A 22,133-nucleotide genomic window follows, 5' to 3' on the forward strand; every position below is an offset into this window, starting at 1 on the left:
CATGGATAAATGAGAGAATGCTATAATCTGAATCGGAAAGTATCCATATAGGAAGCCCACGTATGTACTGGCGCTGCGCTTAAACTTAAATCTCTGCAGAGTCCTTGGAAATTATTCATCAGTACCCGCGTGCTGCTAGAGGCTGGACTCGTTGGCTGTGCACAAGGCAGGCTCTGGAAATCGGTTTCCTAATCTGTAAAACGCAGGGAATGCTGCGAGTAAAAATTAAATGACGCGGCAGCAGGCAGGCTGCCTTCCCCGCCCGACTTGAGATGTGATAGCTTAAACCTGTTCTCAGAGTTTGGGGAACGCCCCGTGTAACTACGCAGAGAGACGGGCGTGTGTCTGCGGGTATCTTTCTCTATATAATTTTTAAAGCCTCATTTTGCAGATGAAAAACCTGAAGCCCACGGCTTGACGGCTTTATACCCGAGAACTCGGACAGTGTATAACTAGTCCCGGGGGGATTTGAACGCATTTCCTTGAAGCCCCAAACTCCGTTGCCGTTGTACCACTGTCTCAGACGTGAATAAGGAAGCAGTGTCCCATTGCAATTTATCTCGATACAATTTCGCGCCCCGCACCAGTTTAAAAGCAAATACATGCAGCTAAGAGTCGGAACGCTAAGCGGAGGGAGACTCTGCAGGGCGTGCACGTGCGGATTTAGCAGCAGAACCACGGAGCCCCGAGCCCAAACACAGCCCGGGAGAAAAAGCAGCAACAGCCACGGCGACAAGCAAACACGCTCTCCGTTCTGACCAATAAGAAGGCGGCGTCTCCGCCCCTCCAGCAGCCAACCAATCGGCAGCCATCCCCTGTCGCTGGGGTCAGTCTATTTAAGTGCTCGGGGAACACACTGCCGTGGAATCGCCTTGTGCTGGGCAGCGCTTGTGGTGTTTTGTGAAGGCCTTTTGCAGCAAAGCCAGACATGATGGCTACCTTCCTCGTGCTGAGGAACAAGGCGAAGATGCCCATCCTGGGCCTGGGCACTTGGAAGGTAGATGTATGTTTGCTGCGGGGAGACCTGCCCCTTTGGCCGGGCCGGGGGTGGGGGAAGAAAGGGGGGCGTTGGATGCATTCTCCGCCGCGGACCGCCCTCGCCCCTCAGGCGTCGCGCTCCTGGGGGAGACTCGGGGAACGGGGATCCCTTTTTCCATTCCGAGAGAGAAGGGAGCTACGGGCTTGCTTTCTGACCTTGCCGGCAGAACTGGGTGCCGCTAGAGCTTGCACTGGGCCTTGGCAAGTTTACCGGGATTATTCCCGACTCTTGAGGAGACCGGGGAAGCTGGGGGGAGGGAGGATCTAGAGAGGGGGAACTGAGAAGAAGGGGAAAGGGAACAAACATCTGATTTATTAGGGCCGTGCACTGTATTGCAAATCGCTTTGCAAAATTTGGTCAGCGTAACAACCCTTGAGAGAGAGGTGCTGCTCTGCCCAGCGTTTTATGGATGAAGGAAACCGAGGCAGGCAGAAAGTGAAGTGAAGGTTTGCAACAAGTACACATTTGGTTTTGGGTCCCCAGAACCTGTAGCGAGGGAACAAGTTTGCCTCCTGGCCTTTTATGTAGCACCAACTACGGAGAAACCTCCCACCCCCCTTAAAAAAAAAAAAAAAAGGTGCTGGAGATAAGGCCGCCCCTTACCCCGGCCAAGTGGGTTTCTGCACCCACTGTGGCCCCTAAATAATGAACAAAGTGTATACATTTTGCCCCTTCCCACGGGCCGGCCACCTCTAAGTCTCTAGGACCGCTCTTTTTGAACTTCCCCAGCTCTTTACGGGTCAGGGGGGAGGGAAAGGGGAAGAACCTTGAGAGATGGAAATTTTGGATTGAAACTTTAAAAGGGGGAGAGTCATTCTTCCTGTGATGTTCTGGCCTTCATTCCGGGAGAAGAACCTTGGGCTAAGCCTAAGGTTTCCTGCCCATCATTTTCCTTTGATCAAAAATTCATGCTCTTCCCTGGAAATTGTGTAACCTAATGTGGGGATGAGGAAATGATATTTTATTGTCTGTAAATAGTTTATTTGTATACCCTATTTAGTATATCTATACACGCTGAATTACATAAAAATCTCTCAAGCAAAAACTGTTCCCTAGTTTAAGTTTAAGAAGCCCTGGATCAGATAGAGTACTTAATATCATTTGATATTCAAATTATTTGTAGTTATGGTAGAACTTTTTTTTTCCTCCGTGGAAAATTTGGTCCATTAAATTAATGAAGGGCTTAAATTAGCGAAAGGCTGCTACATCCTTATGAAGTCGATAAGGAGAGGAACCCTGTTTTTATGAACCAGTAGAGGGGATTTGAAACATGATTAGCTAATAAATCAGTTTTTAGCAAGATTGAGCTTCTTAAAATTTAGTATTCTAAATGTGACAGATTACACAGCCCTTTAATGTTTACTGTCCTTAATGAATCTACAGTCTTCTGGATAGAACACCACAAATAAACAGATAAAAGTATGTGTGATAACCTGAGGGAGAGGAGAAAATATTGACTAACAGTGAATCAGGAAATGCCTCTTCTTGAAGGTGGCACTAAAACTGGCCCTTAACTAAGAAAGAGATTGAGGAGCAAGTACTTTGAGATCATCTGATAGGGGTGGTCTGCTATTTTGGTTCTCCTGTTAGTCCTCTCCAGTAGGAGCTGAAAGAGAAATAAAATTAATTTCTACAAACATTAAGCACTTATTATATGTAGAATACTACTAGTTGTCGGGTGTTGAAGTTAGGTTATTATCTGCGAGATATGGCTTATAACTACTGGATAATTCATGTAAGTGCATAAAAGAGTAAACGCTATTATATAAATTGGGGTTAGTGTGTGGTAGAAGGGACATTTTGTCAGGGCAGTGGATGGAGAGCTAATCTCTGAGTTTGGAAGACCCCGGTTTGGCCCTAGGTCATGCTGGTTGTGGGTCTCTGGGTAAGGGGCTTCTCTGTATTCTGGATAACTTTAAAAACTATAAATTGCCAATAGAGTAATTGGCTCTCTTGACAGTGAATATTTCCTCATCAGGAATTTCCCCATAGCTGTTAGTATTAACTTGATGCCCCATTGCATGGAACAGTCTGTTCATCAGGCAGAATACCCTTCCATTGGCACTCCCCTTCTCATGCATTTATGTATTCTGACTCCCCACTGATTTTTACTCATAAATACTTCTAGTTAATAGAGAGCTTTTCTCTAGGAGCCTCATTCTTGATCTTTGCAGCCTAATCATCCACATTTTGCTGCATTAATTGAGTTAGAATTAAACTCCCTTTGAGCTGTAAGAATTCTGGAAGGGTTATTTTACTTTATCTTTTTGTTTGCTGAACTGAATTGATTAAAAATACCCGAAACTGGAGGCCATATATAACTTTGGGACAGAGATAAATTGATAAAATATAAACACGTTTCTTTTTTATTTTACTTAAGGGAAGGCCTGTAGAGATTCTTGGCCTAGAAAGGGTCAGAGTTCTTGCAGGGCATAGCAAGAGTTAGTATACTTTTGGTGGAAGTTGATGAGAATCTTATTATCTCTCAATCCCTCGGTGCTATGCTCTTTTCTAATCTGACCTTGGTAGGGAAAAAAGCAACTTGGGACAAAGGAGCTTTTTGAAGTTGGATTTCTCTTTGGCAAAGGTGAAGAAGATAAAATCTTGCTGCTCTTGTCAGTTTAGCAAATAACAGAAGTGCACAGAAGTCAACTTCTAGGTTTCTTCATTTGCAAACTAGAAATAATGATATTTGTAGTACTCATGTCATGGAGTTGTTGTGAAGCCCGAATGAAACTGGAAAGTGTTGTTTAAACCTCAAAGTGTGACATAAATAAACATCATTCGAGCAAAATAAATCTGGACAATCTCAAACATGCACCAGCTACAGAACTCATTTGGGTTTTTTTTTGACAAAGATATTGAAGTAGTTGTCCATTTTCTTTTCCAATGAATTAAGGCAAACGTGAGTATCACAGGCCAGATTTCAAATCAGGTTTTCCTGAATCCAAGCATGGTTCTCTATCTATTGCACCACCTGAGTGCCCTTTATACTGAGTCATTAATGAGATTGGACTCCTTGCAATAACTTTTCATTATCCTTTCAAGGCCTCAGGGCTTCTGAGACCAACCTGAGGACAATATATTAGATTATCTCTAAAATCTTTTTCAGTCCCAAAATTCTGTGCTTTGTAAAATAGCAATAATGATGCTTTCTCCATAGAGTGTTTAAAATACTTCCCTATAGCGTTGGGAAACTGATAAGAATTTCTTGAAGAACTATCACTAATGATTCATTTTAGGATATTTTCATGACAATCACAAACTTGTAATTGATCTGTGTTCAGTAATCTTTAGATCTGGCTGCTTATCATTAATAATATATTTTATCATAAGGGTAGTCAATTTCTTGGGAGAGTGCTAGACTTCCCTAGGGTCTCAGTTTCCTTATTTGTAAAATGAGGTATTTGGATTTGATGACTTTTAGAATCTCTAATTGTGATCCTAATTGGGATTTTTTAAAGTTACTACTCATGGAAAGGAGAGAAGGAACAAAGTATATATATAAGCTTCTTCTATGAACCAGGTCCTGTGCTAATCATTTTTTACAAATATTATTTTATTTGATTATTCTAGTAGCCCTGCTAGGTAGGTGCTATTATTATTATATCCACTTTACAGATGAAGAAACTGAGGCTTGGAATTTGTGATTTGCCCTTGGTCATTCACCTAGTAAGTGTCTGAGGTAAGATTTGAATTTGGGTCTTCCTGATTCAGCTTACCAAATTCAAATCCCACTTCAGAAACTAGTTGTGTGACCCTGGGAGAGCCGTTTAACCTTATTTGCCTCCTCATTTTTTAAATGAACTGGAGAAGGTTGGCCATTTCCTTGTTAAAAACCCCAAATGGGGTCAAAAAGAATGAAACAAGTGAACAGCAATGACTTGGAGCTCTAAACAGCTGCCTCCATGGATACTGACTCCTTTCCCTTCCCTGTCTTATATATTTATGTCTTTTCTTAACTATTGCTCTTAATCATTTCTTGACCAAGGGTTTTGGGTCATTAGCTCTCTACATCAAAGCTTTTTAAACTGTGTGATGACCCCACATGGAGTCATGTAACTAAATATGGTCATGAAAATTTTGGCAATAGGGATAGGTTTCTGAATGCTGAATATCCTGTAGCATCTGATATATTCTACCAAGATGTAATTCTTTATGTAAAAATAAACAAGCACATCCATTTCATTAGTATACAGATTTGCTTTCACCTTTAATCATTGGTAAAATTATATTTAATACTAGAGAATTGCTTTCAAATAAATTTCCTTATGATTGATTAGCAGTAAATGTTTGATTTGTACATTTCTTTTATATACCTATATATCCAGGGTCACATAAAAATTTCTTGGGCAAAAAAAAGTAGTGAGTGGAAAATGTTTAAGAAGTCCTACTCTATATAATAACTACAGTAGTGCTTTCTTTTTCTTTTCTTTTTAATACAGTGGTGCTTTCTAAAGATGCTCTGACATAAGTCTTGAAACTATTTGAAAGGAAAATACTTTTTCTTAATTTACTCTAGAAGTAAAAATATCCCTTTGTGTTTAAGAAAGAAGGCCTTTCATCTTTCTGGATGAGATGTTCTGCTTGGAGCAAAGCTAATTAGCCAGTGAGTAGGAGTCAAGATATAAATTCTAATCTGGGCTGAGATGTTTGTTTGCACACTAAATATTTAGACACATTGTCCGGGGATGTTCCTCTCACACTACTGGAACCTCTCCCTTCCCCTACTAGCTCAAGGTAAACTTGCAGCTCTTTAGGCAATCTGTTGGTGACAGAGAGGCTCTGATTCAATTTGGAAACCATTGATTAGATATCTTCTGTGAGTAGAACACTTTAGAGAGTTCTCTCCAGAGAGAAAATTTTATCAGGTTTTCAAAAGACATAGATAAGAAGTATAAGTAATTTGTTGGATGATAGGTCCCCAAAAAGCTAGAATATTGGGCTAGATCTAAAAAGATGAAATTGAATAAGAAAATCAAGTTTTAAACTTGGACGCTGTAAGAAGGCAAAAGGGAATCTAGGTCAGCAGTTAATCTGAAAAAGGTCTGGAGAGTTTGCTGTACAACAGATTCAGTATTTGTCACCTGTTTGATTAGCAGCCCAAGAGAGATTGGACTGGTTTTTTTTTTTCTGGAAGCTGCAACGTGGGGTTTGATTTGAGTGCCAAGTTTTAGAAGGATATTGAAAAGTCAGAGCATCAAAGTCAAAGGCCATGTGGAAAGTGGTTAAAGAATTTGTAGATATTTTTACCCTCAAAAAGAGAAGATTTGAGAACATGGTAAATTATAGCTATCTGGAGGCATGTGAAGGTTTCTTAGGTTAAAGAGGAACTAGACGTGTTCTGATTGACCCCAGCGTGCAAAACTAGTAAATGGAAGTTACATCTGATAGAAAGAAAAGTTTGTCTCCAGTAGAATGGGCCATCTTGTGAAGTAAGGGGCTTCCCTTCCCTGTGGTCTTTAAGTGTTGGATGACACTTGGTCATTAGAAAGGATTATCATTCAGGTCTGGGTTGTTGGACTAAATGGCCTCTGAGATTTTCTGATAACTTGTCCCTCATTCTCCTGATGCTAAAGTAAAGATTCCCAAGGTGGGGGAAGCAGGAAAGCTTACTGGGATTACATTTGCATTTCCAAGAAGAGGAATTTCACAAGTTAGATAAGAGTAGCTGGAGTTTTGTTACAGAAGTTCCAATAACAGTCCTTGGATAGGTTCCTGTTGCACTCTAGTTGCTAGCCTTGAGATAAATGGCCATTAATCTTAGCGATGATATTATATGCCCAGAAAAGTACAGTAGGAAAAATAGTGGATTTGGAGTTAGAAGACCTGGTTTTGAACCCCAGTTTTATTATAACTGTATGATTTCAGACAAGTTATTCAGTCTCTGGTCTTCAGTTCCACATTTATAAAATGAGCTATATAGCCTTCCCGAGAAATGAATTTGTGATTCCTTTTTTTTTTTCCTCTAGTTGAGGGAAGTTAAGTCGTCTGCATATGAAATAAGTAGAGACTAAATATAAACAAAAATATATAGTATGCACAAATAACATATGTAATATTTAATAATAAATATATAAATAAAATATATATGTAATCTTATGGCATAGGCACAATTTACATGAGAGATCAGAAGATAGCAGCAATAGAAAAGTGCTTATAATAGGATGAAGATGTGCTTTTTAAGTATATATGGTCAGTTTAATTTTTATCAGTTATTTGTTAAATTATTATATTTATGTATTTATAAATATAAATATTTGTTTCATGTATCTATGATTTCTTATAAATTTTTTATTTTTGAAATTTTTTTATTATTTTATTTTTATTATCTTTTATTATTATTGAAGACAGCCTGGATTAAGTGATTTGCCACAAATCACACAGCTAGTGAGTGCCTTGAGTCTGGATTTGAATTCATCCTTCCCAATTCTAGGGCTGGTGCTCTATCCGCTGTATCACCTGGCTGCCCCTGTAAGGTCATGCTTTTTGACTTAGAAGGAGCTTTTGTTTTTCACCTCTTCACAATGAAGAAATCAAGATCTAGGAAGGATTGGGTGATTTATTGAAGGTCATATATGTAGGGACAGTTCAGGTTGTAAGTAGCGTATAGCCCTCTCTCCACCTGCATCAAGTGACCTCTCAATGTTTCTGGCACCTGGTAAAATTTTTTTAGATATGACCCCTGGGAAAGAAATCAAGCAACCTCCCAATGTTTCTGGCCCTTAGGAAAGTTTTTTAATATGACCACTGGGGAAGAAATAATTTACACTCGTTAGGATAGGTTTTTAGTTCATATTTCTTGTGAATTTTCCTTTCAGTCCTCTCCAGGCAAAGTGGCTGACGCTGTGAAGACTGCGATTGATGTTGGATACCGCCATATTGACTGTGCTCACGTCTACCAGAATGAGGCTGAAGTGGGTGAGGCCATCCAAGAGAAGATCAAGGCGAATGTTGTCAAGCGAGAAGATCTCTTCATCGTCAGCAAGGTTTAACCTCCAGCCGGGCTCAGGGAGTGTGAATGCATGTTCTGCTATAGAGAGTCTTTCTTACTCCAATTAAACCAAAATCCTTACCTAACCTTTGACAAGTTAGTGGGAGGGCCCATCCACTATGGAACCAAGTGTGTCAGGTCGTGTTTGATTTATCAAACATGTATGGTAGCAAGGCACTGGGAGGGTGCTAGGGATAGAGATGCACTAGATGGAAGGGGACATGTGCATTTTTGTGTCAAAAAAAGACTAGGGAATAGGGAGTTGAGAGAGGTGTGTCTGTGTGTGATTGTGTTTTAAGAAAATAATTTGAAGAACTGGACATTGGAGGAAGCTAGAGATTATAAGTAGAGTTGAAGATGGAATAAGTACATCCAAACCTGCAGGTACAAGTGCATTTGGGTTTTCTACAGGAGGAATAGCCCCCTGAGTATGAGGGCTCGCTGAGTCCATGTAGGGATGCTGATCCCCCTTTGGGATCTACCTGCTGCTCGATTCTCCAGGGCCTTCAAGGAGCATATGTAACAACCTACCCTAGGGAAGTTGCCTCAGCAGCCAGGCTAAATCAGGTTGAAGGTACCCAATAGGCCTCAAACCCATCGACAAGTTGGGGGTGTCTACCATGAGTATTTGGACATGAGTATTTGAAGCCTTGTTTGCTAAATGGGTAGATGAGAATAGTTTGTTAACAATCATGAGGGTGGCTGCGGCAACTGCTGTGGTGATCTGAGACCATTTTCAGACACGGAAGATGCCGAGATCATCCATTGCATCTCGGACCATTGCCAGCCATCTCCTTTGTCTGCTGCTGGACTTGAATGACTCTAAAAGAGTTAGTTTGATGACTTGTGCAATTCTGTCTGACTTAAATCCAATTCACAAGCAATCAAGACCTCACGCCATGAAGTGGCGTTCTCTTAAGAATGAGCAACATGATGGCGTGCTCATTTAAGAAAGCAGAACTGTATGTAATCTTCAAAACAAATTCATTGATAGAAGTCAGAGGTGGGAGTCCATTTTAAGAGTATTGGAGAGGTCAGCAGTGTTTTTATCTCGAAACCTATGAAAGGCCAGGGGAGATCTTCCTTTGGTAAATAATACTGAGGAGTGATGGCAATGGTATTTCATTGTTTTTTCCTTTGTAGCTTTGGTGCACATACCATGAGAAAAGTTTGGTTAAGTCAGCCTGCCAGAAAACTCTGAGTGACTTGAAGCTGGATTACTTGGATCTGTATCTTATTCACTGGCCTACAGGATTTAAGGTATGGCTATACTGCTTCCAGCAGCCCCTATTTCTAGACAGATGAAATGCACGATGCTCTCTCCAAAGGGATATAGAATGTGATTTGTCTTTAATCTTCATTTTAAAGGTGGGAGAAATTGAGGTTTTAAAAGTCGGTGACTTGCCCATGACTATCCAGGGAGAAATTGTCAAAACTTTTGAGTCATTTGGCTTTCTTCGTGTGTATTTCTTGATCCTTTGGAGACCTAATGTCTTTAGTACATTAATATCTTACTGCAGAACATATATATGGATTTTTTGTTTTATTTTGCTTATTTTTTAGTCAGCAATAATTAGAAATAAGCTTTAGAAAGAACTCCCCTCAATGTTGGGCTTCGTTAAACTTAATTGCCTTGCTTGGGGCATTGATTTATACACACACACACACACACACACACACACACACACACTTATATATGTATACATGTGTATATATGGATTCACATATGTATATAAACACACATATAGATGGATTTATTCCCAAACTTATCTTTAAAAAGTAGATGGCTACTTAGTTTTGGTATAATTTCCTATATGTTTCTTTCAGAAAAAAAGGAAAGCCAAAAGAAAAAAGCATGAAATATAATTTATGTTGATGTGATTTTCAATTTATGTTGTCTTGCTGTGATAGGCTGGGCAGGATCTTTTCCCATTGGATGACAAAGGCAATGTGGTTCCCAGTGAAACAAGCTTTTTGGATACATGGACGGTAAGGATAAATGCTGTTCTAGTTGGAGTCTTTGAGGTATGACTAGAGAATCATTTAAAATCTATGCTGGAGCCTATTGTCTCATTAATTCATTCCTTTGGCTGTGTATTTATGCTTCCCGATCAGCCCCCCATTTGATTTTTTGAGTTAGTTTCCTATTAGCAGAATCTGGCTTGGCTTTTTCATTCATTCAATAAATATTAAGCCCCCAAGTGCAGGCATTGTGCTAAGTGACAGGAGAGAAATCTTTTCAGCAACGATCCATGCCTTCATGTAGCTTCAGTTCTTCAGGGGAGATAAGACACAAACACAGCTAAGTCTAAATCATTGTATGAGACATGACTTCAAAAGTCAGAAATAGAACTGTGAGGTCCAAAGGAGAATGTTCTTGTCAGGTGGACTGGGGAGGCTTCGGGGACTGCAAAGGATGGGAGAGTTTGAACAGATGGGAGGAAGGGACATTCCAAGATGAAGAAACAGCCTGGGGCAACTAGGTAGTGCAGTGGATAGAGAACCAGCCCTAAAATCAGGAGGACCTAAGTTCAAATCTGGCCTTAAGACACTTCACACTTCTTGGTTATGTGACCCTGGGCAAGTCACTTAACCCTAACAGCCCCAGCAAAAAAAGAAAGAAAAGAAACAGCCTGAATAAAAGCAAAAAAAAAAAAAAAGGTGAGAGAATAAGAAACCTGCTAAACAATTTTGGGCAGAAAAGCAGCAAGGTCAAAAGAATAGTTAGGAACATTCTGATCGGTGGAATAGGTAGAAGTAACTTGGAGAAGGAAGAGAATTTTTGTGGGCAGATTTGTTAGGAAACTCACTTGTTTCAGTGAATAGTAAAGTGGACGTGTACTGGGATGGTGAAACAAGACCATCAACCAGCCATTTGGTAAATATTATTTAATGCCAGTGAGGTGCTAAGCTCTGTGCTTAGTATCAAGGATTCACAGAAAAGCAGAAGACAATCCTTACTCAAAGAATTCAGTCTTAATGAAGTGGATAACCTGCAAACACAACTATGAATGAATAAGAGTTTACAGGATACACTGGGAATAATTAGCAAGAGGAAGGCACTAGGGCCAGCAGGAAAGGCTTCCTGTAGAAAGTGGGATTGCAGGGTATATGGGGGCTGCGGAATATAAGGAGATCAGGGATGTGGGAGGCAGGTCATAAAGAACTTTGAATGACAAGCAGGATTTTGTAGCTGGTCCTGAAGAAACAAGGAGCCACTGCGGTTTATGGAGTTGGGGAGGTGGCTTGGAGAGGGGAGATGGTCAGATCTTTGTTTCAGGGGCCCCAGTTTGATGGCTTACTAGTGGGTGAAGTAGAGGGAGCAGAGACTCGAGTCTGCTGGAGTAGTCGGGACATGAAGTGGTCAGAGTCTCCATCAGGGTGACAAAGAAGGAGAAGAGGGAATATTCAAGGGAAGCTATGAAGGGAATGTATACAGACCCTTGGCAACAAATTGTAGATAGGAAGATGAGAGGGAGTGAGAGTTAAGCAAGCCAGGGTGCTTAAAAAATGGCATAGGGAAATTAGGAAGAAGGAAGGGTTTGAGGAGAAAGATAGTAGCTCAGTTTAGTGACACACTGAGTTTAAGATATCTACAGAAAATCCAGTTCTAGATAGCTAGGAGATAGTTGGAGTTGCAATTCTGGAAATCAGCAAAGAAGTTAGGACTGGATGCTTAGATGCATTGCAGAGAAACAATGGGTAAGAATTGATTCCTGTAATTGACTCTTTTCCCTTAATTAAATCCAAAATATGAAGTGTGGGAATGTAAGTAAATGGTAATATTAGAAAGGAAGAATGAGATTAGGAGGAATGATCACAAGTTCAATTTTTTGGTATTTTGAATTTTTGAGGTACTAGTGGGCAGCAAATCAATTGTTCTGTAGGCTGTGATTGATGACAGAATCTTAGGATGGAAACCAGAAATGTCTTGAAAGGACACCATTTTACCCATCATTGTCGTCATCATCATAACTAGCATTTATATGGTGCTAATTGTTTTCAAAGCACTTTGTTTTGCTTAGGAATGCTTACAAAACACTTGACAATGAATGGGATTGCCAAGGGGAAAAGGAGATGGCCAAAGAGCACTAACATTGACTTTGGAAAGATGATAAGTTGTCAGTGAAGGAGATGGGTTGAAAGGGGTACCCAACAGAAACATAAACAAGCAAAAAAAAAAATGGAAGACTAAAATTTATTTCCTTTTTTTTAATTCTTTAGCATTTGGCAATTGGATGATTGTTAGAGAACTTGAAGAATAATTTCGGAAGAGCAAGAGGGAGAGAAACCAGATTAACTGAAGTTGAGGAGAAGGAGATATCAGTTATGGAACTTTTAAAAAATTATGACATGGTCTGAAGAGAGAAGGGAAGGCTTTTTAGGAGTTTTAGACATGAGGTTCTTCATACAAAATTAAGAATAAGTTACAATGTGTAAAGGATAGAAGAATAATTATCAGAATAAGATCTTGGGAAGAGGCAAGAGGTCCGTGCCTTCGCCTTTTAATCTCATATCAAATTTCTGACTGTATCTCCTCCTAACCCTTAGCCCCAATGGCTTTGCTTCCTACTTAGTGAAAAAATTGAGGCTATTTATGAAGAGCTCCTCCTATCCTATCACTCAGATATCTTCCCCTTCTTTCTTCCTTCATTCTGGTCTCAAGAAGGTTTTAGTCATTTTCAAACTCTTTTCCAGGCCATGGAAGAGTTGGTGGACACAGGACTGGTGAAAGCCATTGGAGTCTCCAACTTCAACCACCTCCAGCTTGAGCAGCTTTTGAACAAGCCGGGGCTGAAGCATGAGCCGGCAGTTAACCAGGTAAACAAGAAAGAAAAATGGTGCCCTTGGGCTGTACTTCTGGACCCTGACATTTTGCAGACATATAATATCCAGGAAATAGGTTTCATTCTATCTACTTGGACTCCAGGGCTGGTAGGAGAAGGCACATGGGGGACTGGGACTGCCAGATTCCAAGGATTAAATCTATTTGGCAAATCTTGTAAAATTAGAGAATCCAAATCAGACTTTTGGTCCTAGTGATACCTGTGCTATGACAGAGTTTCCATAAACTCAGACCATCAATAGTGAGAGAGAGATTCAGGATCGGTGGTTGAGATGGAATCTGGCTGTGTCCTGGAACTAGTTACTCACTTGGTACGATACTTGTTGATTTACAGATTGAGTGCCATCCCTATCTGACCCAGGAGAAGTTGATTGAATATTGCCAGTCCAAGGGCATTGTGGTGACAGCCTACAGTCCCCTGGGCTCTCCTGATCGGCCATGGTGAGGAATCTAAGGAGTCATAATTTCTTGTCTTCTCACGAGGGATCAAAGCAGAGAGGAAAATTAATTCTAAGGAAAATGCTTCTGGGGGCTGCAGAGCAAACCCATCCAGGTGGATCCTTTTTGGGTTGTCCAGAGTCATGGAAGGGCGGGCAATATCAGGAATTAACCATTGATTATCTCATAAAAGAGCAATGTGGAATAGCAGTAGGTAGAGGGACCTGCCTCTGAGTCAGAAAAGCTTCTTTGAGACTTAAGTCTTGGACAATTGCCAAGCTCTATTGCTAAGGTATTTTTCAATGTGGGAGGATCTTTATACCAATGAAATAAGTTCCCCCCCCCCACAAAAAACAAAAAGAACCTCTTAGGAGGTCAGTTTTCTAAATTAGGAAACTGAGGCCCAAAGAAGTTATAATTAACTGTCCCAGAGTCACACAGATAATAGATAGTAAATCTCGGATTTTAATATTTAATATCATTTATTATAATAATGAAAATAATTATATTATTTAATATTAATATTTTAATATAATTCTGCCTCCTATGCCAGGTTTCTTTCCTTCATCCTATACCTACTACCAACAAGATTTCTTTAACTTCTAGGAAAGGTTTAGCATGATGACCCAATATTAAGCAAGTTTGTTACAAAGCTCTATAAGGATTAAAACCCAGTTTAATTCAGCAAGTGTACCTTGTGAGTGGGGGTGGATGGGAATCCTTTTCTTTTCCTTAGCTCCAAATGAAGCAAATAATATTCACTTGGCTTATAGGGTTTCAGAGATCATTAGTTATCACTTTCATTTAAGATGAAAGTGACATGAAATTTAAAAGTAAAAAAATATATTAAAGAGTAAATTTTTAAATTTTTAAATTAATTCAAGTTTAAAATAAGAGTGTTTATTATTAAAAAGATATTTAATATCTTCATTTCTAGGGCCAAACCAGAGGATCCTTCTCTCTTGAATGACCCCAGGATCCAGGCCATTGCAGAAAAGCACCAAAAAACTGCAGCACAGGTATGGGGGGGTCTGCTACCTCTTACAGGCCTTCACTTTCTGTCCTTGGAATCAATTTTGCTAACACTAGCAGCAAATGATTTGTCTTAAGGAAAGAGGACCTGACTCCTATAGTTCATGGTGGCCCCAAAGGGATCAGGGGAGAATGGTGTCTCTCTCTTTCTATCTGCAGGTTCTGATCAGGTTCCACATCCAGAGAAAAGTGATTGTGATCCCCAAGTCAGTCACCCCATCACGGATTTCTGAGAATTTTCAGGTAAAATGTCCATGGACCTTAGTTTTCTTCAGGAAAACATGCTGGCTGATATCCCTCTGTCCTCAAAATAGGTTTTTAGCCTTGTTTTGTACTATAGATTCCATTGGCAGCCTAGTGAAGACATGGGTCCTTCTCAAATAGCTTTTTTAAGTACTAAAAATGCTAGAATTACAAAGGATTAGAATTGTATTTTAATTACAGTATGCTTACAATTCAGTTGAAATGTGCTTATCGAAATACTACTTTTAATTATATTGAAATTGGTTTTTTTTTTTCCAGTCCATAGGATGTGATCCCATTTGAGGTTTTCTTGGCAAAGATACTGGAGTGGTTTGCCATTTCTTTCTACAGCTCATTTTACAGATGAGGAAACTGAGGCAGACAGGGTTAGCTGACATGCCCAGAGTAACCTAGCTAATAAGGGTCCAAGGCTGTATTTGAACTTGGGAGAAGATGTCTTCCTGATAGGCACTGTACCACCTAGCTGCCCCTGCAGAGTGTATATATACGTGTGTGTGTGTGTGTGTGTGTGTGTGTGTGTGTGTGTATATGTATGTATATATATACACACGTATATATTTTTGACTTCATTGTTATTCTCTCTAATGCAGTCTTTTAGAGAAAAAATGGATAGCTTTTTTCATGACCTCATTTCCAAACATATCCTCTTCTACTCAAAGAAACTATCCTTTATAATAGAATAAAAAAGAAAGGAGGAGGTTAGGAAGTGATTCAGCAAAAATAGTCAAAGTATCAATTGAGTGTGACAGTAAATGCATTGTTTCCCATCCCTCCTCGTTTTCTGGGGCCGGGTGTGGGCCAGGCCATTCCTTACCAATCAGGAAAGACTTCATGGAGGAGGTGGTGTTTCAGCTGGGTATTAAAGAAGGAGTGGGCAAAGAGTGGGAAGTGGGGAGCATTCCAGGCTGGAGGATGGTATGGGCCAAGGCAGAGGTGGGAGAGTGACTGGGATGGAAGAATCTGGTTTGTCTGCAGGTGTAAAGTGCCCAGAGAGGATATAAGGAGAAAAAAAACTCCCTTTTAGGCAGCACTCTAGGTAGTGAAGAAGGTGCTTTATTTACCATAATTCTTGAAGTAGCTTAATGGAAAATCCCAGTCACTCCAGCAGTTCAGAGTTATCCACAGAACCTTCCCTTGTCTCCATATTGGGAGCCTTGGAAGGCGACGCTTCTTTGTCACTAAAGGTCTTCAGACAGAATGTGACATACATCAACAGACTTGGAACTGCATATGTAAATATCTTAAAATACTTAATCGCAGACTGTATCCAATGATATTGAATAATCTATATTTCAGTATGTCAAATGAGCTGTTTTCCTATAAATTGGCCGTACTTCAGGATATGCTCTACACATAAGTATTAATCACTAGTTAAATCATAAATTTAAGTAAAAATTGGATTTCCCTTTTAAGTAGTCCATAATTTAATCTTCTGTAACATAACTGATTGCACTGAATTTTTTTTCTTTAAAAATAAAAGGTTTCTAAGTTTTAACCTTGCTAATTGATAGATTTTTCTCATTGTCCCACAAACTTCATTTTCATCTTACTGTTCTATATCGTTCTGAGATATTTGAAGAACCTATCTTCCAAATGAAAACTACTAGAAAGTGACAAGTTCAAGAATTAATTTACTTTGTTGCCTACAAATTCAGATGGGACACTGAGACCTTTGCTTCTATAGCACAGAAGTAATAACGTATTGCAACAAGTCATATTTTTCCCATCCTGATTAGAGAGGTTTGCTATACATGAATATCACAACTGCCAGACTAAGTTTAAGGGCACAGAATGACTCGGCACGGGTTCAGTAAGCTTACATAGGTTTGTTTTCAGGTTCTGTTTGATTTTGGGCAAGAGTTATATTTAACTCTTGTTATACACAGTCATACACAGCTTTGCTTCAAGCAAACCCTGGCATTTTCTGGCAAAACCTTGTTCTTTACCCCTCACTAGAGATTTGAGGGTTAAATCCCTGCTGGGCTGATTGCAGTGTTTTAAAACTCCATCCTTTCTAGGCTTTCTGTTGAAGCATAGTCACAAAAATGGGACTCACAAGTAGGTTTTTATTTTCAGTAGACTTCTTCAGAGATCACACTATAGATAGAAACAAAAATATGGAACTTTTAAAAAATTGATAATAAGGTGTCATACTTTATTGTAAACCATTATGCAATGTTAATACATTATCTTCCCTTACACATTTTTTAAAAATATAAAAGCACTGATTGGATGATAACTATTGAATGCAGCAATGTTTTTTCATGAGTTTTTGCTCAAAAGTTTTAACCCCTAAGTCATTGAAAGAAAACTCAAACCTCTTGAGAGCCCAAGGTTCAGATACCAAATAATCCCAAACTAAATGAGATAAAACCCCAATAAGAACTAAGTCCCATGCCAAAGGAAAATAATCCCTTTGGAAAAGTGATAGTTATTTTCACATGGAACTTTAAAAAAAAAAAAAAAAGTAGGCTGTGGTGGTTGCCCCCTTATTGAATAACTGGTTAGACAAACTTCCCTTTACTTTAATGGAAAATAATCCCTCTCAATCTCAGATCTAGAGTCCCGTTGAAGAAGGAACTCTTCAAGTCTTAAACATACTTCTAGGTTTCTTAGAAGAAATAAGTCCTTTAAAGCCCAGCTTCTTTAACTGTGATTTTGTGACCCCATGTGGGGTTTTATAACTGAATGTGTGAGGGTTGCGAAATTAAAATTTATTCCAATAAATGTCTGATTTGTATACCTATTTTATATAGTTATATATTGGGATAACATAAAAATTTCTCGGGCAAAAAGAGATGCTGAATGGGAAAAGTTTAAGAAGCCCTATTCTAAGATTTAACAACATCCTCCTGATAAAATTTTAAAACTACTGGGACCCTCCTCAGAGAAACTAAATGTCTTGAAGTGTAAAATTTCCTCAAAAAAAGGGTATCAGTCCCTCTAGGCATAAGTAGCTGAGTTTATTCCCCCCTATCCTTGAAAAAAGACAAATTTCTTCAAGGATTAATTAATCCTTAATTAATTCCCCTCTTGAAACTGAGAACCTTCTTTGAGAAGAGGAATGGTTTTAAGTTCTTTAATAGGGGTTTTTCCCTAAGGAACCTAATATAAAAAGGACTTTATGTTCTCAATTATTTCCAAATTGCCATACTGAACACAAAACAGCACCCCATGACAGACATAACATAAAATTATAACTTACTTTACCTTTCAGCATCCTTCTATGTGCGGACGCCTTCTTTCAAGGCATCCAACATTCTACAAATAAATTGTAAAGATAATGAACTTAGACCAGTTGAAACCTCTTAGATGTCATTGTGACCTGCTCCTCCTCCAGCTTTCATTTAGAGTGTCTGGCTTCTTATCTTTAGAGGAAGGGACTATGTTACTCAGATCTTGTGCAAATTTGCTTTTTTAATATTAGTGATCTCTACCCTCCCCCCATCTCCATTCAACTTTGCCTTCCAGGGATATGAGTTTCATTCTACCAGTTGTAGGGGATTTAAATATCCCTTACAGTAAATTGTATCATTTCATATCTTAAAACATGTCTTTAAAAACACAGTTTCCTTCAAAATTACTCAAGTTTTTCTCCCAGTTTCCATAGACTTGTGTTTTTTGAAATTTTATTTTTATATTATTTCCCCAATAGTTTATATGCTATTGGGGAAATAATAGAAAAATAATTTCTGGAGGACAGGGCTTATTCCATTTTTTTTGAATCCTCAGTGCCTTGCAGACTGTCACATGGTGGAATGAGTACTATTGTTTGATTTCAGTCAGCATTTTGTGTCAAACTCACCAGAAATGTCTTTTTCCTTTCCAGGTGTTCGATTTTAACTTGACTGATGAGGAGATGTCCACAATCCTCAGCTTCAACCGTGACTTTAGAGTCTGTTCCTTGGTCAAGTAGGTTTCTCCTCTGTGCCATCTCCCTATCTCACTCCTCGGGAGCAGAGTGCCCTTGGAGGGCCAGGACCTCTAAACTGTTGCCCAGAGAGTCTGAAATAATCCCCGTGGTCCTTGCAGAGAAGACCTGGAAAGGGGCAGGCCCTGTGTAGTCCCTCTGAGCTCTGGGCTGGCAGATGCTTCAGGCCAGCATGGCAGACTGCCCGGACCAGACATAGCCGGCTGTGTACTATATCTATGTCCGTGTGTGTGTGTGTGTGTGTGGGGGGGGGGGAGGTGTTAAATGAAGTGAGAAACTGAATTACATGAGGCCCTCTGGGATTATTCCCTGGATCTTTCCCACAAGGTCATCTAGTCTAGTTCTGTCTCTTTGTAGTTGAGGGAATTAGAGTTAATTTTCCCAAAGTCAGACCAGAAAGTAAAAACAGAGCTGGGACCCTCTGATTCTGGCTTTCTACTGGACTTGGTTGAATCTGGTAAATGTTCTATTGCCATCTAATTCCAAAGCCTTGGGGGGGAGGAGGGGGGAGTAGGAAACACTGATCCCAGGTCTCCTCCTTTTGAGGAAGGGCAGCTGGTGGCTTAGTGGTCACCAGGAAGACCTGGATTCCATTTGTCCCCAGATACTTCCTAGCTGTGAGATCCTGAAACTTGGAACATTTGTCTAATTTTCTTCCACTGTAAAAATAGGGATAATAATAGCACTTACTTTGTAGGGTTGTGAGGATTAAATGAAATAATATTTGCACAAAGAACTTAGAATAATAGCTTGGTACTTCTGCTCCCTTTTTGGTGAGGTAATTGGGTTTGTCCAGTGTCATACAAAGATTAAGGTTGAAAAGCGGGTCCTGATGTCAAGACCGGTGCCCTGTCCACTGTCCCATCTAGCTGTACTTCCTTCCCTTTTTAAAAACCAACTCTCCCCAGATATTCCCCAGAGTTCAGTCCTTAGCTTTGACTTTTTAATCTCTCTCTTAGATATATCCCCTAGTCCTGCAGTATTCTCAGTCTCCCTTTTCTGTAGGGGTTGCTGACTCCTGCTTCTTCTGAGCATCCAGCCTTTCCAAGTGCTGGAAGGCCATCAGCTTGCTTTAAGGGGGACTCTTTTGTCCCCAAAGAGTTCTTTCCTAATTGGCCTTTTTCTTGGCTAGTGCACCTTCCTGGCAGCTACACCTAATACCTTGGGGTGGTCTTTGTGTTTATGTGTATTTGTATTTAAATGACCCTGTGTGAGTACATGAACAAGAGTCGGATAAATATGTGCATTAATGTGTGTATGTCCGAATGTACATGTCTGTTACGTATCAATATGTAATATACATTTGTGTTTAATGTGTAGAAGTGTAAATTCTATGTACACATATTTGTGCTGTGAACTTTGAGGATGCTAACTAGTCCAGCACACCATGGCCTTGTCTTTGGGTCGTCTTGGAGATTCAAATGACATCACGTACTGACAAATTAACAGTACTGGGAAATGTGACAGGAGTCCAGAGCAGATTCGGATCTCCTCAGGATGAATAGGGCAGTTCCAAAAAAGGAGGTTTAAGCTAGGCCTGGAAGGAGTCACAGGAATTGGGGAGTATCGATGGAAAGAATCATTTAGATTCAGACTCCCCATTCATTCCTCTGCCACCTATCATTTCATATTTAGATTACTTCGATAACCTAACTTGGGAGTTCTTAACCTGGAGTCTGAACTTTTCCTCTTTCTCCAAATTTTACTAACTGTGTTTCAGTATAATTGATTTGTTTAATGATCCTACGCATTTCATTATATGCATTTAAAAGTTATTACTCTGAAAAGGGGTATGTGTCACAAAAAATGTTAGGAATTTCTGGAATTAGGTCCCTTTCTCCATCTTTCATCCTTCCCTCTTTTTATTCCTCCATTTCTAATAGAAAATTATCGTCCCAGGATACCTGGTATCCTGGTAGGTATAGATAGCCACAGAAGATTTTTGAATAGAGAATATAATCTAATCAGTCAATCAGTAAGAATTTTTTAAAGAACACTCTGATATAAAGCCCAATTAGTGCAATGGTTTTATTTAGAAAGATTTTTTTCATTTCCCACCTTCTTTTTTCCACTTTTTTTTGGAAGGGGAATTCTCCCCATTGTGAAATTTTTGCTGTCATCTAAATAGAAACGTTACTCCCCCCTCCCCACCTATATTACATCTTGGGCTTTCTCAGCATCTCACTTGTGACTTTCTGAAAAATTTATATTGAAGTAGCCTTTTTTATACCTTCATGGTTTATAATGAGACCTCCCATTTATATATAGCATGTTAAACTCTTCAAACTGCTTTCTTTGCAGCAACCCTGAGAGAGAGAAGTAGTAAATGCATCCTTATCCACATTTTACAGATAAAAAACTGGTTGTGATTTTCCCTCTTCTCCCCATCACCCTCACCCTCAACAAGCAGCAAAGTGAAGATGGGGACACTGGCAGCCTGAGTCTAAATCCAGTAACTTTCCATTGACACTACCCAATTCTTGTGACTCCTTCCAGGTCTAGCTTAAATCTCATTTTTATTGATCTGCCCTGTTTATCCTGAGGGGATCCGAGTCTGTTCTGGACTCCTATCACATTTGCCAGTGTGTTGTGGCATGGCTGGTATCTCCCTCCTCAGATGTCTGTCTGAATCTCCCCAAAAAGACCCAAAGCTCTCAGAGGAGGCCATGGTATCACCTAGGGCCCCATCAGGTCCTTAATAACTGATGACTGATTTGGCAGAGGAATCATTAGGCTAAAACCCTGACTCCGAGGGATCAGCCCTGGACAGCTTTTAGAACATAATTATTTTTGTCTGTTCTAACATTTTAAAAGCCTACATTCTACCCTCTTTGTCTTCATTGTGGTCTGAGGCCCTATGTTGAAAGCAAAATTGTGTCTTTACTTTGTAGTGCTGCTTCTCACAAGGATTATCCCTTCAACATCCCCTATTGAATTCTGGCTGGCTGCTGTCCAGGGTTCGGATGATGGTCTCCTGAGACTTCCAGCTTATCTGATGAGAGTATATCGTTCTTCTGCATTGCGTTGGTCAGTCCTGCTCCCAAGACCTGGCTCACCACTGAATATCACTGTGACCCCTCAGCTGGATCAAGTAAACTGCTGGTTTTCTGGACCCTCTCCCTGCCTAAATGGGAGGAGTACAGTGTGACTTCCTCCTCCCCAGATGGGCCTACAGACAAGAATTATTCCATCAACAGTTTTTTCTTCCTTTTAGTAACAAGTAGATTTCATCTGTTTGAAGTTATAAACCCTAACTTCTTGCTTTAAATAAAAAAAAAAAAAACGCATTATGTTCTTAGTTTTTATAGTATTCTGTCGTTTCTATACTCAGTTGCTCAACTTTTTGGAGCCCTGTGCCCTTGGAATGTGTATCAGAAATATTAAATGTTTACAGAACAATTCACCAACTAAAATACAACTAAAAACCACACACTCCATTCCTGAGTTCTGGGAGGGGGGCGGTGCCAGCTAGGAGAGGCTGGGGGGTATGGGAGCCCAGAAGCATCTCCGACACCAGAGAATGTGGTTGCCGTAATCCTCTCCCACCCAAGGTAATCTCAGCCCCCTTCCAGTCTGAACCAACCTGGAC

General features: G+C 39.8%; 1 protein-coding gene across 2 annotated transcripts; it reads left to right on the forward strand.

Annotated features, from left to right (window-relative positions):
* The first annotated feature begins 852 nt into the window (after window positions 1-852).
* On the forward strand, window positions 853-21,842 carry AKR1B1 (aldo-keto reductase family 1 member B). 2 transcript variants are annotated; one of them, XM_052000573.1, is made up of 10 exons: window positions 853-1,003; window positions 7,861-8,028; window positions 9,177-9,293; window positions 9,945-10,022; window positions 12,732-12,854; window positions 13,214-13,320; window positions 14,255-14,336; window positions 14,509-14,592; window positions 18,443-18,525; window positions 21,436-21,842. In XM_052000573.1, exons 1-10 carry the CDS (start codon window positions 929-931, stop codon window positions 21,476-21,478), a joined length of 960 nt encoding a protein of 319 aa, XP_051856533.1. In that variant the 5' UTR covers window positions 853-928; the 3' UTR covers window positions 21,479-21,842. The 2 variants fall into 2 exon arrangements, with proteins under 2 accessions (XP_051856533.1, XP_051856534.1); XM_052000574.1 differs by having other exon boundaries at window positions 854-997.
* Window positions 21,843-22,133: the final 291 nt, after the last annotated feature.

Source organism: Antechinus flavipes, chromosome 5, assembly GCF_016432865.1.
Source record: "Antechinus flavipes isolate AdamAnt ecotype Samford, QLD, Australia chromosome 5, AdamAnt_v2, whole genome shotgun sequence".
NCBI classification, from domain to species: Eukaryota; Metazoa; Chordata; class Mammalia; order Dasyuromorphia; family Dasyuridae; genus Antechinus; species Antechinus flavipes.